Source organism: Tribolium madens, unplaced genomic scaffold (genome assembly GCF_015345945.1).
Source record: "Tribolium madens isolate multiple individuals breed KSU strain unplaced genomic scaffold, Tmad_KSU_1.1 Scaffold_97;HRSCAF=244;Tcas5.2_LG3a, whole genome shotgun sequence".
NCBI lineage: Eukaryota > Metazoa > Arthropoda > Insecta > Coleoptera > Tenebrionidae > Tribolium > Tribolium madens.
In genome coordinates, this window is record NW_025401069.1 from 3,480,379 (window position 1) to 3,495,056 (window position 14,678).

Sequence of the window (14,678 nt, forward strand, 5' to 3'; positions counted from 1 at the left end):
TAAGTATGAGTACACTAAAATGAATTTGTGGCAACTTTAATTAAATAGCATTCATGCTTTTTTATAACCAGATTGAAACTCACTTGTGGAAGTTTCAGTTGCAGCGTTATTTGAACTAAATACTTGTATTATTCAAAACTGAAATTATGTACAAATTAATTATTAAATTTTGAATTACTAAAATAAAGTTATTATGTTTAATCTGACAAATTAATCGAGTGGAACAGTTTGTAAACTGTAAAGTAGTAAACTTTTAATGAGTGGATTAGAAGGATTTGGTTTGTTATTTATGTGGAGGTAGTTTTATGTATTTCAATTTTCAACGGTTGAAAACTTGGGCCTTTTTCAATTTTGGAAATAACAATATATTGCGAGTTTAAATGAAGGTCGATTTTAAATGAGTCGCTTGCTTGTCGTTTGACTTCGTTGTTAGAATTGTTTTACATTTCGAGAAGAATTATTTTTGAGAACACTTTGAGACCGTTTAATGTTAACAGGGTTGGGATCATCAGTTGGAAACGTTTATTGAGGAAATTGGTTTTGGGATTTGGTTTCAAAGGCATGTTTCATCTTGTGATAATATATTGCATTCGCTTTAGTATCACCTGTATCATACTGTTTTAAAATTTTTGATTTTTATTCTACTGGTATGTCTTGTGAATTGTGATAATTGAACTATCATCATACATATATAAATTATGTTATACTTACAATTAGTCCTGCCTTCTTGTTGAATTTACATTGGAAAAATAAAAACAAATTGATGACTTTAATAAGTGGTCGCTTTGAGAATCATCTTCATCTGAAAGCCGACCGTTTTGTCATTTTCTCATATCCTCTATTTATTTGTAAGTCTTCCGCCACGCCATTAATATTGGTAATAAAAGTCACAAGCAATAACAGCTGCAAAAAATTGCATCTGTGTGAAAGCAACAAAATAAAAATACACAGCCGGAATTTATAAGTTTATTAATAATAGAGATGTTCATTCGCTCTTACCATCTGGAAACTAATAATGAACATTTTTTAAAAACAGTGGAGTATCCTCATTTTGAAAAATAAAAATAACACTTCTACAATCGTTTTACTTTCTTGAACTTTATTAATTATTATTAACCCACCTGCTGTCATTAGTATAATGGATAAGAGTATTACTTTTCTCACATTAACAACACTAATTGTTCATTACGTTTAATTTTGCACATTGTAATGTCTTGACTAAAAGCAGATGGTGATTACTAATTAGAAAATTTTATTCCATCAGATTAAAAATATGGAAACTGTATTTTATTCAGGTGTTTCATATGCTTTATGAACATTAATAACTTTTATAATTTTGCGCCGAAGGTAATGATTAATCAAACACGGTTACTATCCATTTACACTTCAGTATATCTACAATCTAAATAGTAATGGTAATTTTTATAGAGTTGGTAATTTTGAATGCGACGCGGCGTGAGGCATCACATGAAATTGAATATTTGAAAGAAGGTGAAATTGACAATTTGCGATCGTTTTTAAGCTTTTTCTGAATTCGTAATAAAGTGAAGTATTTACTTCACAGCAATGTCACAGACAACAACAGTTTTGAAAAAATATGCACTTAAATGTTGGAAATTAAAATTAAGTAAATTAAAAAGAATAACGTTCAACTGAGATGTTTGTGTTAAGTAGTGATTTCAAAAAATCTGAGAGAAGTATCAATAACTTTTGATTGGTGCAGCAATTTGGCGTGATCAAGGTTAAGTTATTATACATATTATTATTTTTCGAAAATTTATTGTTATTTAGATAATTTATTGGATGTATGTCACACATTTTAGCGAGTACCTACTTTAGGCACCGTTATCTACTTCTAATTGATTTTTACTCATAATTATTATTAATTAATATTTCTATTTATTCTTAGTGAAACATTGGATCATTACAAATTACAATTATAATGAATTGCCATTTTATTGTTTTTACAGTGTTTTTTCTCTTTGGTCGGTTATCGATCAATATCGAATCTTAAAACATGAATAGCATCGGGAATCTAGGGATGTTTTAGAAAACTTTTTCATAATTTTAACTCAGCACAGTGTAACTCGTATTAAAAAGTTGTTGCTTTTAACGAGTTCTACTAGTAGTAAAAAAAACCGCCGACTTATTTCTGATACGCGTTGTATTTTGCCCATTTGACAGTTGAGCCAATTAAAACTTTCACGCTTTTAAATTTTTATAGAGTTTGGTATTTTAGCTTTCATACCAAATTAATAAGGATATGGTTTATCTGAATCTCAATTAGCTATCTTTTTGTATATGTTTTTTTATCAATGTCTGTAAATTTTAATTTACATAATACAAGAGTCTATCACAACCAATAATACTTCCTGAAAAAAGTTATTTCTGATGTAGCCTTCAGCGTAATTGTCAATGTTGATGGTTTAAAAGATAAATTTCTTAAATTTTATTCTTGTTAATTGTTGAAATAATTTCCATAATTACGAAGGCAATTGACATCTGTCTATATTGATCCAGCTCTAATAAACAAATTAACACAGAATTCAATTTAAACACTTTACAGTCTTAAGTTACAATGATCAGAAATATCAATGATGAGTTAAGATACAGTACTCTTAAAGCTGCACCTACAACTGTGGATACATTCTCAACGCCTGGGGAATTTTGTTGAATTATTGCATAACACGGTTCAAGGGGCAACTAACCTGTTCCAACCATGTAATTTTTTAACACACATAATTATTACCCAATGGCATTTTGCAGGTCCAATTAAAAGTTTCTGAGCGACTAATTTAATACGCATAAAGAATGACGGTGTGAAATGAGTAAGTTGTAAACATTCCATTGTTCTGACCAAATGTTATACATATTATTATACTCGAGGTGCGACAGAAGCTCAAAGAGATCTATTCTAAACTATTGTATATTGTTAGTTTTTTTCATATATGACATTTTATATGTACCCTACAAAAAAAACTTTTTGTTAGATTTAGTGTCCAAAACAGCTATTTATGTCACTTTTACTAAACTAGGATTAGCGAGGTTTTTACTCAATACGGAGTTTTGAATAATTCGAAATCTCAGTGGTTGATAATTTTGTTGCATCACCTAATCTCCTAATGATAAATTTTGTTTCAGAATATACTGGATAAGTTTAATCCGGGAGCGAGGCAAATGATCAACGCTGGAAAAGCTTATCTCAAAGCTCTTCATGGTAAGGCCATTATTTCTGACTTTTATATATTCTATTCGAAATAATTTTTCTACACTAATGTAATAGAAGATAATTTATAATTAGAAGATATTAAACAACTATTTACTGTTCTATATTTTTTGTCAAACTTTTTCATTTTTTTGACATTTTTAGAAAGAAAAGTTTCAAGTGACTCTTTTAGGAAGTGAGCAAGAAACGTGTTGTAGACTGTCTGTTATCTTGTTATTTCGCTACTAATTAATGAATTTTTCACCGTTTCTTTTAATGACTCTTTCTGTCTCGCTCATCTCCACAATCACGTAAAATCTGCAGTCTTTATTGAAGTGTCTCTATAGTTGATGTGAATTGTGCACGTTTTTCCTTGTACCTTTAATTTAGAATTTCATCGACATATAAATGAGTTCATTATGAATTGTCACGTAAAGCAATAAGTGTAAGTAGTACTTGTAAAGCAGATGCACATTACGAGCTTTAAAGATAAACTGGAAAAATCATTGATAACTGACATAATACTTTCTCAAATATCAAGCAAAAAGTAACTTGTCATCAATAGTAAAACCGGAAAAAGTCACCAAAGTAGCGGGTTTAACATTTACTCACCCTGTCATGCTCACAAAAAGATAAATATTTGAAGAAATGACAAATCCTTTCACCGTTGAGGACTATGAAAAGCTCATTTCCTGTTTCTACACATTTTCTCCCACATTGAGGCAACTATGTTGGTAGTATATTGTACAAAGTGCTTACCTTAATCCTCATTAAATAAAATTATAAAAATTATAAAAATACATGTTGGTAATTAAATCAAACAAACTAAAACCGAAATTTACTAAAAATTACCATAATCAATTTACATAAATCCACAAATTCTAAATAATTCTTTGCGTTGTTTATGAAATTATCCAATTGAATATTTGATTTTTCATCTGTAAAATCAAGAACTTTTCTGCGTGCTGATGAGGCTTCGAGTTGGAAGCTCTCAGAGTTTATAGCGTTTTATCAAGCGCTATGTCACACAATTGCTTTTCCGGAAGAAATTCTTTCCATACGATGTAATCCGAGTGTTATTTCTGTGGTTTTATGCTTCCTGACAAAACCAATGGAAAACTAACAGAAACGTGACAGATTTTTATTTAACACTTTATGTAAATGTTCAAAACACATTTTAGTTATTTAAATTGCAGATATGCAGACTAGTCTTATTACCTAAGTACAACTTCGGATCATGAAATACCTGGAAAAGAAGAAAATGGTAGTTATAAATTTTCAACGAATTAATCTAATGGCACGCAAAGAATTTATATTTCTTATGCATTTAGAATTTCTCAGTTTTTTAATTAAAATTCTTTTTAAACGGTGCACTAAAATGAAATGCGTATTTTTCTCTGGAAATTGACTGTTGCATTGATTTAAATAATAAAAAATTACTGTTGAAAGTTTAAAATAACGAAAAATATGTAAAAATGTGCAACCGAGAAATAAATGAATTTATCCAATTTTCGTAATTATCAAATTGGAATGATTTAATTAGTAACCACACCAGAATATTCTGTTAAACGCTTTCAGAGATGAAATTTACAGACCCAATTTTCGCGAGCTGCAAAATACTTATCAGTGGAGGTACACAGAAAGCTATTTCGCAGATTTTCAACACTTTATTAGTAGTTTTATAAGTTAATGTTGCTTCATATTTATGAACAACCATGTTTATCAGCCAAAAATAATGTTTATAGCACTAACGGTAGTTGTAATTTTTAAACCGTAGTCTTTGTTGAAAAAAAATTCTTAGTAGGTTACCATTTAAAAAAAGAAGATTTGCACATCCGAGAATTTTTTTCAGTAATCAACAATTTTTTTAGTATGTACTTTGTAATGCAATAATTCGTTTTAATATAAAGTAAATTTTTAGTTTAATCGGAAAATGCTTTGTTTCATATCTTATTGGATCGATCACAAAACAGAAAAATTTGTATTTTTAGTAGGTAAAAGTAATCATTGGCCAGAAACCCAAATTTTGTGATAATTAAAACGACCTAATAAAAGCTTTCGTTTACATATTTTATAGCAGAATATTTAAATCAGTAAGCTTGATCAAATAATTTTATCTGAAAATACATACTTATTAAAGTTGAAATAAGGCAAGATGGAAAATCTTCATGAATATTTAAATTGTATACGATTTTCCTCAAACAAACTTATTTAATTTTGAGTTTATCTCGTGTTTAGAGAAAAAATGAAATATGCATTACTTTCTACCTTTTATGTAAATCAAGCTTACTTTTTGATGATGCAGCTGCAACCAAAAATGAAACATGCAAAAATCTCAGGCAAACCTCAAATTCTTTTCAACCATTCAGGGTTTCTAATAAACAGTTTACCGACTTAACTGGGTCGTTTTGTAAGTTAGTAGATACAGTCAATATTTTGATACAACAAGTAAAAAACATTCTCGTATCTAGTCAAACCCAGCTAAACTTAATAATTTGTATGTTGCACTAGCGGAAGAGTTGGAGCAAGTTTAGAAAATAAATAAGGATCTATTGTTTGTAATAATAACTCAGAAAGATTTGTGTTACTGTTGGCTTATTCGTAAAACAAAATACAAAATTAGTTCAGCTTTGTGATTCCCATCTCATTACCTAACTTGAACAAAATCGATCTTTTAAACAACATGAGATTTGAATATCAAATTACAAAAAACAATAAGTTTTATTTTGATTGGGAGGGGATTGTTGTTCTATTTATAATCCGTGACACTTGTTTGATTTATTTAATAAAGAACTTATGCAATATGCAAGCAAAGTTAGTTATTGTTTTATTTGTTTGTCTTGAAGGTTTACTGCAATGCTAATTTTCAGTGCAATAATGTTTCTTGTTTCAGAATTACTTATATTGTGCGTCATATTTTAAATTGTAACATGCTAAGACAAAAATCTAAATCTTAAAGGATTTTTAATTATTTAGTCCAAAAAAGGTATCTTGAGAGGAGCAAGGTGGAGAAGGAAAATTTGTCCTTCGATGTAACAACTAAAGTTTTTTGAACTCAGCCGAAATGAAAAAGCCGTGATAAAATATATGATGTTAGCTCCAAGAGACGGCACGACGTAAGGGGCGTCACGACGTTAGGGTCGCTGATAATACCGGCTTCCAAGGGGAGTCTGACGACTGCCTGTGAGGGCCGCTTAGAATTTACACAATGCAATTACTCTTTCTAAAGTATGTCTGAATTTATTCCTCGCAATGTGCTATAAATTGCAGGGATAGTATTTGACATCAGGAAATTGGTTTCGTTACAAGCACAAGTAGCCAAAAATGCCACTTTTTGTAGTTTTTGCATTGTGTGATAGATTTATTGATAGAGTTAATTAATATTTCTGTTTGTTTTTTTCATAATTTTTATATATAAAGTTTTTCCAAGTGTTTATCTATTCAATTTTCACAATGATTTATCCAGTTGTTCGAAGAAAGTTTAGATTTTATCGAACACCCAAAAAGTTAAAGGCGAAGATCGAAGTTTAATTTAGTTTGACAAATAGTGACACGTCAAGCTCTTATCGGTAAAACAGACTCCAGTTTCGTTTTTTCACGTTGACTGGAAATTAACTTCGTCTCAAAATAGATATTTCAGCAATACATTAAAATTAGACACTTAATTTTTTTTTTAATATCAATCAAAAAACATTTAGTACTTAGTAGTAAAACTCTTTGAAAAGAAGTCATCGCTTTTTAAGCCCGATTTTCTAGTTGCCTCTCAAGGGAATGTGCAGGTAAGGCTTTGAAAGTTACTAGGAAAAGTAGATGTTCCCATTTGAATACCAAATAAAGTTTGTGAGTCGGTGAGTTTTTTGTCGCTTACTTTGTCGTGACATTAAGTGTTAAAGTTTTTAGTTTAGTTGAAATGGTATTCGAGGTCCATCGTAAACACTCATTACTGTGACTCAATCAGACAATTAAATGTGAATTGCAACAGCGTTAATGCTTTGGGTGTAATTTTATCCTTCGGTAGGGACTTTTATTTGTCTGCATCAGATAATCCAGGCTAAAACTTCACAATAAAGGACCAAAATAGCGGAAGTTTAATTTTAGTTCCACAGTAATGTATGAAATTTATCTTCTGAAACATTTAAATTGAGGATATCCCTTTTTCGAATAAATTAATTATATCTTCAAACAGAAACTTTAACTTTGTGAATGTGTATTTATGAATCTAGAGCTTTATAATCTTCTTTCACACAAATATTTGTCAAAAAAGATGAAAGCCTATATCAGAAATGTGAAATTTACAGTTTTAATTTATTTCTTGATATGGGCTGAATCCTTGTTTTCTAGTAAAATTATCAAATTTTCTTGGTGTGGAAATAGGAGTAAATGTTTATATAAAATATATTCCGTGGGAACTTGTAATTTAGGATCCAGTAGAGACCATTGTCCTGCTGGGGGCGTTATCCTTGTAATTGTTCTTGCAAACTCCGCTTCACGACACATAATCCTGTAGATACGGTTTTCCTTTATTCACGACGATTGTTATGAAGAATGTTTCTAATGTATTGGTTTGTTTCTTGCATTTTATGCTCACGCAACGTACAGATTTGCAAAGAGGCGTTAAAATAAGTCATGCAGACTACAATCAACGGATAATATGTTACATAAGTGCAAAATCTTATTAATGAGTTATTTACATTCCAGATGCGTCACTTACTTTGCTAGAGTGACTTTAATTACCCTAATCTCGAAATGAAGCGGGGAGGGCTTAACAAAATGCAAGGAACAAAAATAATTACACCTAACTAACGTTGAGGGAGTTTTCTGAAACCGAGTTCTTGTTGAACTTTATAAGATAACAGTTTTGGAGTGAATTTGCATCGGGAAAATATGAAACTTTATACCCGCCAGTAAATTTATGAGTTAAAGGGATGCTGTTTTATATTTTCTAATCCAATTTCTTTCTTATGAAAAATATTGCAATAATCTTCTGCCACGTGCCTTTGTGTTTTCCTGGAATCAATGACAGTGCATCAAGCACTGAAAGCCTAACCAACTAAACACAACCCCTTTGTGTGTTAGTTCACACAAATTCTAATTCTAACATCTAAGGCTAATTCTAACACCTTGACAGTTGTTTCAACTGCTATTGCTGTTTGTGTCGCACTGTGAGTCGTCCTGTAACCACTAATCCTGATGTGGGTTACCACCACGTAACTAAAAATATTTACCCTTTACGTAGCAGAATAATTAAAATAAGTATATTGACAAAGAGGACAAACAACAAAGAAATAAACAAGGTGATAAAAATCGTAAACATCTATATTAAGAAAACTTTACCTTGGCATAATACCTGTTTACAATAATATATTGCTTCTTTGTTTCTTGTCTATTTACTGGAATAAAATAACAAAAAATCAAACCTTGTTTATTTTCCACTAGTTTTCAGCAAATTTAACTTAATTAAGTAAATTTCACGAACTTTTCATTTGCCTTCTGCTGTCTAATGGGAAAATTTTAATGGCGATTATTGCCCACGAAATAATTTTACAAAGTCGTTTTGAGCACAGACATTTATTTGTTAACTCATTTTCTTTCTGTTTGCTTAGCCAACATTTTCCAGATGCGTTTTATTACATCTACACAAAGATACCCGGAATTCTTTCCAGTGGCCTTTTTATTTGGCGCTTTGAATTTTCGTGTTGGAGGAAATATGTTTAAGACAAGAGCAGTTCTCGTTATTGCCGTATTTTTCTTTTACGAGATCTTTTATTACATTTTAAAGCATTTCGAATATCACTTAAAAACACAAAATTCAATTACAGATACTAATTTCCTTTATCTGTATAAACATTTTTAGGTTTTAGTTTTGCACTAAAAATTAATTTTGACTACAGTGTCCTTTTACAATTTTTTGGATAGTTTATTTTAATATTTGTTGCCACCAGCTATAAATTTCCCAGAGCATAATTTATTATATAACGTATTACAACAAAATTGTGTGGAATTAACGTCCTAACAGTTATCCGCTTTATTTTATATTAAATGATTAGTAAAATTAATTACTATTAAATAAATTTTTTTTCAGGAAAAAGCCTATCAAACTCGCTGTCAAAGCTACTATGCTAATTGCTAATTTTCTATACGAGAACCCAAGTTTTAAAAACATCGGCAGCTATTTCATCAATTTACAATTTTATACTGAATATGTGGTCTGTTTATTGCACGCTAGTGGGAGTCTAATTGCCTGCTCTAAATTACATCGGTCAGATATGCATTGATTAGGAGTTGATTATCATAAATCAATGTTGAACATGGACGCCGGCTTGTTTCTGACAATATAATGAAAGACAGGAAACTGAATTTGGAGAATTTCTAAGGAGCTATATTCCAGTGTCTTAAAGCAAAAAAGTTGTCGAGTTTGAGATGTATTTGATAGGCATCTAGTGGTTTTAATAATTTAGTTTACAAAAACCTTATTTTAAGCATATGAAAAAGATCCAGTAGATTTGTAGTTAGTTGTTTAAGATGTAAGAGAGAATTACAAAGTCTGAAGTTTTAATCTTCATTTATCGTCTGAAAAATCTTGAAGTATAAACATAATAAATTTCTAAGAATAAAAATGTATACAACAGAAATAATAGAAATTTTTAGAGCTTTATTAAAATTTGGTTGCATTACGCTGGTACATATTTATACAGTAAATTCTTTAAATTTTACCTGAAAAGATTGCTGAATATAAATGTGTTTCATGGACAATTGTTTTTTTCAGGTGCTGCTGCAGCATCAAGAATGTATGTAGATGCAATTAATAAGCTCGCTCGTCAGGCGCAACAAGGAACCTGGGGTGGATCCTCAGACATTGGTAAGCAAAGTTTTATTCACTTCTATTATTCTTCATAGTAATTAAGTTTCATGAATTTGAAGCAAACTCAGTATGATGTCTATGAACATATTCTTAAATCGTAAAATATGTAAAAGGAGAAATTTTTGAAAAATAAATATTGGGAAAAACGTTTTACTTTATCGCGTCCATTATTTGTCGTTATGTTATATAATCCTGCATGGCTGCTTTTTATGGCCGATATAAAACACACATTACACTTAAATCTAGCTCTTTCAACAAACACACAGGTCGTTTCTTTCTCCCTTCGGGTCCAATACCGCAACGGGCTCTGAAATATAAGAACGTTATTTAGAAAAACTTCTAAAAACGTCACCTAATAAAAAGGGTTTTAGAAGAAACGTGCCATCATTTGTTTTGATACGGCTTGAATAAAAATAGTGAAATAAAGCCGACCCTTTTATAAAGATTAATCCATTTTGTCACTCCATTTAAAAGCCGAATCATCATAAATTTATTTTCCATTTATGCTGAAAATTAACCTCTCGCGGGTTTCTGAATTCGATCCTCTTTGAGTAATCCCAGGATATCTAACTTTTTAAAATAATTAAATTTAAGTCAATGATTTCTTAAAGAAATAAGCTGTTAAAATAAAATTTATCTTCCACTTTACTTTTATTCTTATCTTCTCAAAGAGAAAAGTATGCTGTTGCTACTCTTTTTTCCACACACTTTGCAAGAGTCTATTAAAATATTCAAATTGGGGCTTTTAAGGAATAAGACTGGGACAGAATTCGTACCATACTTAAACTAAATTACTTTTCCTCGGCTAGAGAGTATTATAAGACAAAATGGAGTTAAAGGCGACAATGTGAAGAGAAAATGGAGTAGATACAACCCTTTTATTGGAAAAATGGACGCCGGCACATACACTTTATTGCACTTACCTATAATTTGATATTTTTTTTAACTGATTTTTGGATAAATCTAAATCTTAGTTTTCATATATATTTTTATATGAATTTATATTCTGCAGATACATCTAAATGCCTTCTAGAAATTTAAGTTGGAAAAACCTTCAATTGTGGTTCCATTTTACAAAAACAACAATTTGAACTTAATAAGAATATCAAGATATTTATAAAGATATTTTATCGATTTCTGTGTTAAGAGCAATGTTACATGCACAAAAATACTCTGGTAACTATGGCATAACCTTATTGATTGCTGTAAAATTTTACAATATTGAAATGTCAATTTTACAATATCGATATTTTACCTTGCAGAGACAAAAATGGAAAAAACATTTCATCATTTAAGTAGTAGTTTTTGGACTTTTTGTTTCCAAATTTCCAAAAACTGTTGGCGGTACCGAATTTGTTCCTTTTTTGGTGTTTCATCTCTAAATTTTCTTAGACGATTTTTTATGTTGACGTTTAATGACATTGTTTTCAAATTAATTCAAAAAAACGGAACTGCCAATGATGAAATGTTCCAAAAGCACCTGTTCCAATTTTTGGCTTATTCGACAGATACCAATAAAATCTTGAACAAACCTCGGATGTAATAATGTCATAACAGCTTTAGATGTCTTAAAATCCTCGCTAGCAAACTCGCTCGGATTTCAAACTGACATCTACAGCTGTACATCCTAGGTATGTTAATAGCTATTACATGCAACAAAAATAATGAAAAAAACTACATACACGAAAGCTCTTTGAAAATTTAAAATGAATAAACCAAAAAAGAGGCAAAAGTTTCGTCAAAGAAAGTTGGAATTGAGCGAAACAAATCTAAACAGCAAAATTAGAATTGAACTTTGTAATTTCTTACATCAGTTCAACAAAAACTCTTAAAATAACCATCATTTTCTTTAAGATTAACCCAAACCGAACGAAACAAACGAAATATCTATACTATTTGGGTTCAGTCAATTCTTCAGTGTATTTCAAACCCCTGTTTTCCCGAATCATGGAATTACTTTCTTGTCTAGACAGTCTGATAAATATAGTATTTTGTCTTATAATATAATCTTGTGTGTTTAGAAGAAAGAGGGTTTTGTATATAAAATTGAAATTGGTGAATTTATTTTCGATTTTTTTGTCACAAGAAACTTCAACAGATGGAATTGACATTTTCGCGTGCAGCGTGATGAATAGAAGCCAAGGTAGTTTCCAATTCGTCAGTGTTATTAAATTTCAGGATGTAAGTTAAGATTGATAACATGGAGCAGACCTACATTTAAAGTTACGCACCTAATAAAAAATTCAATTCCATGATGCATAGGTTCTCCAAACTACATACATACCTACTACATACTACATAGGTGATGGATGGAAACCAAACATTTCTTAAATTTCTTATGTGGTTCTAAAGAAATTTGACCTGGTGTTGTTGTCTTTTTAATTTTAATTAAAACTTCACGTTTAAGATTAAAATCTAAAAAATTGACCAGGAAAGTTAATTTTTTACCGATGCGCTCTCAAAATTGTTAAAAGACAAACTTTTGACAAACAACTCAAGTTTTATCTGAAAATAATTGCAAAATGTCTCAATAGAAAGTTTTAATTGTCAGATAAAAATTATATAAAGTTTGTGAAATTAGTCGAAGGAAATTATGACTATGCACCTCTGAACACAAGTTTATTTGATTAAACTTACCATAAATGGCTAATTTATTCTGAGATTAGTGAACAAGTAAATTCTAATTGATATTTTATTCCCGTCACGCGGAAATAATTCGAGAGGGAAATTAAGATGGCGACAAGAAAATACAAATTCGTTTTGTGTCAAGAGATCGAATATCCGTCGCCTACTCTCGAAGTAACCAAAAGCTTACCTCAAAAAGAACACATTGGTGGATTGGTGCTTTTCTTTTATCGCAAATACCAAATTAGATCACTTCATTTCAGTTTTTTGATTGGTTGCTTCACCCAATTAAAAATCGGAACTAAAATAATCTGGTCACGTATTTCGACTAAATGAAAGCTCCTGCTGTTGTGGGTACGTCTCTTCTGTAAAAATGTTCTTAATTCAATTAAAAATATTGCGCTTCAAATATAACACCTGCTAGTTGAGGGAGGCAACACCGTTTTCTGCGACCGTCACGAGCAGATCGTTTATTGGAAATTTCATTCTGATTCAATTTATTTTCTATATTGCTACTTAGTGAACGGAGACGTAAATCACGATAAACTCGTTTTCGATTATCGATTAAATAGACGTTATACATCGTATACCAATCATATTAATTTCGGTTGATAGAGAGAATTTTTCCGTGAGTGACATACAAATCGAACGTGTGGAATATGGGGAGAGAAAGAATGCTCTTATAAAGGTGGGAAAAGGTCACGTCTTTTGCTATATGTGAATAAACACTTTCACGTTTTTGTAAGTCCAATGGACTATGAACCAGTTTTTTTCTCATTAATAAAATGTTTTTTTCGAATCTTTTGATTATAATCAAACCTAAAGCATTAGGTATGTTATATTGTATATTTAGGTATACGTATTTGTAATAAGCCTTGAAAACGGGAAACCTAAAAAAAGTAAGAGAGAACTAAATGCATGATTTGTGACAAGTCACATGTTGATTTGTTATACAAGAAGGAATAACTTAAAAATAAAATTGTATCTTGGCTATGTGCGCATAGACCCTTCAAAACAAAATCTTAGTCAACTCAAGACAATCAATTTTAAAAGATCAATTCTTATAAATCTTTTTATTTTATTATCTTTGTGGTTTATGGGAAAGAGCATATTTGGACCAAGAAAGTTTCAAGATCCTTCAGCAGTAACCTAATGCTAAACAATCTCAGGAATGGATAAAATAAAAACTGAAGGGATAACGATTTCTCAAGAACTCTGCGTTGCAAAAACCCACAAAGTCTCCTTTACTTTACTCGTTTAAATATATCTGTTTCTATGTACTTTATATGAAAAGATTCGTAGTGTTTGGATTTGAAATTTTCTGCACAAAAGTTGCGGTTTCAGTTCATTGAACTCAATATAAAAAAATCAAAATTCGACGTATTATTAGAACATTATTTGTCGTCAAAATACACTTCAAGAGAAGTTCATTATTTAAGGAAGAAGCATGTTTACGACTAACCGAAAGAAGGGGTTAATGTCAGTAAGTTTGCACAGGGATTCTGAGATAAACCAGCCCCGATTATTAGATTACTTTAGGGAGAGCGTTCCCGAACAGTTTGTGCAACTCCACAAGTTTACCTAACGTGTCTCCGTCTGGTTACAAACTTACCTGAACAAAATTATGCCATCGCTAACTCGTTCGTAAGTGAGGATTGGGTCATACTTCAACATCAAATTAGATTACTCAACTTTGGAGCGTTTTTAAGGGCTCTTTCACGGTGGGACGTCGACGGATGATTCTCATAATTTAATATACCAACCTAAATTTTTAATTTGATTAATGCTAGAACTGCAAATGCAATCAGATTATGTGAGGGTGAGACGAAGTGCCCAAAAGGTGACTATCCTGTTTTTACGATGTTCCAACGAGGGTAATGACCTATGCTTTAGTATATTTTGCACGATTTTTTCAGGTTCCTAAAATGTAGACGAGGTTATATGAGTGTACTTTTAGGACTTAGTCTTTGAAAAAAAGGGAAATAT

The 14,678-nt window shown here is 30.7% G+C and overlaps 1 protein-coding gene across 2 annotated transcripts in view; it reads left to right on the forward strand.

Moving 5' to 3' along the window:
* The window catches only part of LOC123014403 (brain-specific angiogenesis inhibitor 1-associated protein 2), a 40,905-nt gene that overhangs the window by 16,140 nt on the left and 10,087 nt on the right, over positions 1-14,678 (forward strand). For both annotated transcript variants that reach the window (XM_044413497.1, XM_044413496.1), the window contains exons 3-4: positions 3,142-3,217; positions 9,972-10,064. In XM_044413497.1, the coding sequence (XP_044269432.1) occupies positions 3,142-3,217; positions 9,972-10,064 (169 nt within the window). The remainder of the gene's footprint in view (positions 1-3,141; positions 3,218-9,971; positions 10,065-14,678) is intronic.